We start from the raw sequence: 2,863 nt of genomic DNA on the forward strand, positions 1-2,863 counted from the left end.
ACTTTTAAAAAAGGGTGCTATAGTAAAATGTGATTATTCTGAGGACCAATGGGTATCTTCGTACTTTTTAGTTGAAAAGCCGGATGGTTCTTATAGATTCATTTTAAATTTAAAACAATTCAATAAGTTTGTATTTAAACAACATTTTAAGATGGAAAATTTAAACACAGCAGTAGAGCTCATTTTTCCAGATTATTTTTTAGCGTCAGTAGACTTAGAAGATGCTTATTTCTTAATACCGATTCATGTTAATAGCAGAAAATTTTTGAGATTCAGTTTCAATGGAAAATTGTACGAATTCGTTTGTCTACCTTTTGGTCTTTGCACAGCACCATATATTTTTACTAAAATAATGAAAGTTGTGGCAAGGTACTTAAGATCTTTAGGTTTTTCATCAGTAATATATTTAGATGACATACTATGCATAGAAAGTTCATTCGAAAAATGCCAAAGAAATATTAATCAAACTGTCAAACTATTGGAAACTTTAGGATTTCGAGTAAATTATCGCAAATCAGAATTGATACCGAAACAGATATGCAAGTTTTTAGGTATTATAATTGATACGAAGGAGTATGCTATAAAATTACCAGATGACAAGAGAGAACGAGTTTTAAAATTAGTAGAAAAATTTTTAAAAATACATAAATGTACTATTAAGGAATTTGCTCAATTAATTGGCAAACTTATATCTTGCTGCATAGCGATTGAATACGGTTGGTTATATACCAAACAATTAGAAAAGGAAAAGATTTTCCAACTTATATTCAATGATTATAATTACAATAGTGTCATGTCAATACCCAGTAGAGTTAAAGAGGATCTTTTTTGGTGGAAGAATAATATAAAAGAAAAAATCCATTTTATTAAAACAGTTAATTTTGCAATGACCATTTACACTGACGCATCCACCACTGGTTGGGGAGCGTCAAACGACTCTAGAAATATTTATGGGTTTTGGTCAGATGTGGAATCTAAATTTCACATAAACTATTTAGAATTATTAACTATAAAAATAGCATTAGAGGAACTTGCGTCTGATTTGAAAAATGAACAAATACTAATAAAAACCGATAACACTACTGCATTGTCTTATGTAAACAAAATGGGCGGTATAAGGTTTCAAAAATTTAGTTCTCTAGCTAGAAAAATCTGGCAATGGGCGGAATCAAGAAATATTATTCTGATAGCTTCATATATTCCTTCGAAAAAGAATAAAGTGGCTGACAGCCTATCTAGAAAAAAGAACATTGATACGGAATGGGAGCTAAACCATAATTATTATAATGTTATTGTGAACACTTTTGGAAAACCGTCTATAGACTTGTTTGCTACTGCTAAAAATGCAAAATGTGAACATTTTATTTCTTGGGGCCCAGAAAATAATGCGTCATTTATCGATGCATTCACGGTTAATTGGTCAAATTTTTATTTTTACGCCTTTCCACCCTTTTCATTAATTCTTAAGGTTTTATCAAAGATAAAACGTGAAAAGGCGTATGGAATTGTGGTAATTCCTTTTTGGAAAAATCAGCCGTGGTTTCCATTGTTTGAGAGTTTGATTGTCGGCAGTCCTATTATTTTTGAGCCTGATCCAACAATATTGTTGTCACCATGTAGGTCAATCATCCACCCAAGATCGAAACACTTACGAATGATAGCTTGCAGAGTATCAGGCAAGCCTTTTTAAATAGAAAGATGTCAGAAAAATCTACAGATTTAATTTTGGCATCAATAAGTAAAGCAACACTAAAACAATACGCAGGACCGTTAAAACAATGGAAAAGTTATTGTGAGAAAAATGATCTTGATATGTTTGATGTTAAACCAAATAATTTGATAGAATTTTTAACTATACGCTTTGATGAAGGTGCCTCATATGGCACAATCAATTCATGTAAATGTGCCATATCTCTTCTTACCAAAGATAAAGTTGGTAGTCATTGCGATGTAGTTAGATTCATGAAAGGTGTTTGGAGATCAAGACCTCAAAAACCAAAGTATTCTAGTACTTGGGATGTTGCGATAGTATTGAATTATTTAAAAAAAATTAATGTGTCAGATGTCAAAAATCTAACAATTAAGACCGTAACTCTCTTAGCCTTATGTTCTGCTCAAAGAGCTCAAACTATTTCAAAAATTAGGTTAAGTCAAATCAAAAAAGTCCCTAATGGACTTGAAATAAACATTCCAGATTTAATAAAAACTTCCGGCCCAGGCCGCTACCAGCCAGTCTTACAATTAGCATTGTTTAATGAGAACCCAAGCCTTTGCCTGGTTTCATCTATTTTGTCTTACATAAAACAGACCGAGTCATCGAGAGATGGCATTGATGAATTGTTTTTGTCAACTGTAAAACCCATTCACGCCGTTAGTTCTACTACGATCAGTAAATGGGTTAAAAAATGTTTGAAAGAAAGCGGAATTGATGTGTCGATTTTTTCGGCTCACTCTACACGACACGCATCTACGTCAACAGCGGCTGAAAACGATGTTGACTATGATACTATAAGACGAACGGCTGGCTGGTCTGAAAGTTCTCAAGTTTTTGCAAGGCATTATAAGAGACCTATTCAAAAAGATGGGTTCGATTTTTCAAAAGTTGTATTACAGAGAAGTTTACAAAAATAAAATTTTTTATATTAAGAAATTAATTTATTGGGTGGTGAAATCATTTTACCAATAAACTCTAAAAAACTACATTTGTAATGTAGGAGAGCGAGGACGTAGTATAATTGTACGATCAAACGAACTTATCTGTAAGTGAAGTTCGATCGAGATTATATGAAGTCCTCGCTCGAGTACATTACATCCCACCCAATCGCCAATTTATTAATTGTCTACCCTATTCCCTATATTATTG

At 32.4% G+C, this 2,863-nt stretch overlaps 1 protein-coding gene across 1 annotated transcript; it reads left to right on the forward strand.

Annotated features, from left to right (window-relative positions):
• Nucleotides 1-352: 352 nt before the first annotated feature.
• Nucleotides 353-2,631, forward strand: LOC131663331 (uncharacterized). Its single transcript, XM_058933690.1, has 2 exons — nt 353-1,510; nt 1,621-2,631. The coding sequence occupies exons 1-2, from the start codon at nt 353-355 to the stop codon at nt 2,629-2,631; spliced, it is 2,169 nt and encodes a 722-aa protein (XP_058789673.1).
• Nucleotides 2,632-2,863: the final 232 nt, after the last annotated feature.

Source organism: Phymastichus coffea, unplaced genomic scaffold (assembly GCF_024137745.1).
Source record: "Phymastichus coffea isolate CEN01 unplaced genomic scaffold, Cenicafe_Pcof_1.1 PCOF00033, whole genome shotgun sequence".
NCBI classification, from domain to species: domain Eukaryota; kingdom Metazoa; phylum Arthropoda; class Insecta; order Hymenoptera; family Eulophidae; genus Phymastichus; species Phymastichus coffea.

What these genes read in the sequence shown, in the direction of transcription:
- LOC131663331 (XM_058933690.1), top strand. Translation starts at nt 353, where the DNA reads ATGAAAGTTGTGGCAAGGTACTTAAGATCTTTAGGTTTTTCATCAGTA. An exon ending in AAAAGGCGTATGGAATTGTG is followed by an intron (nt 1,511 to 1,620) that starts GTAATTCCTTTT and finishes GTCACCATGTAG; the next exon opens with GTCAATCATCCACCCAAGAT.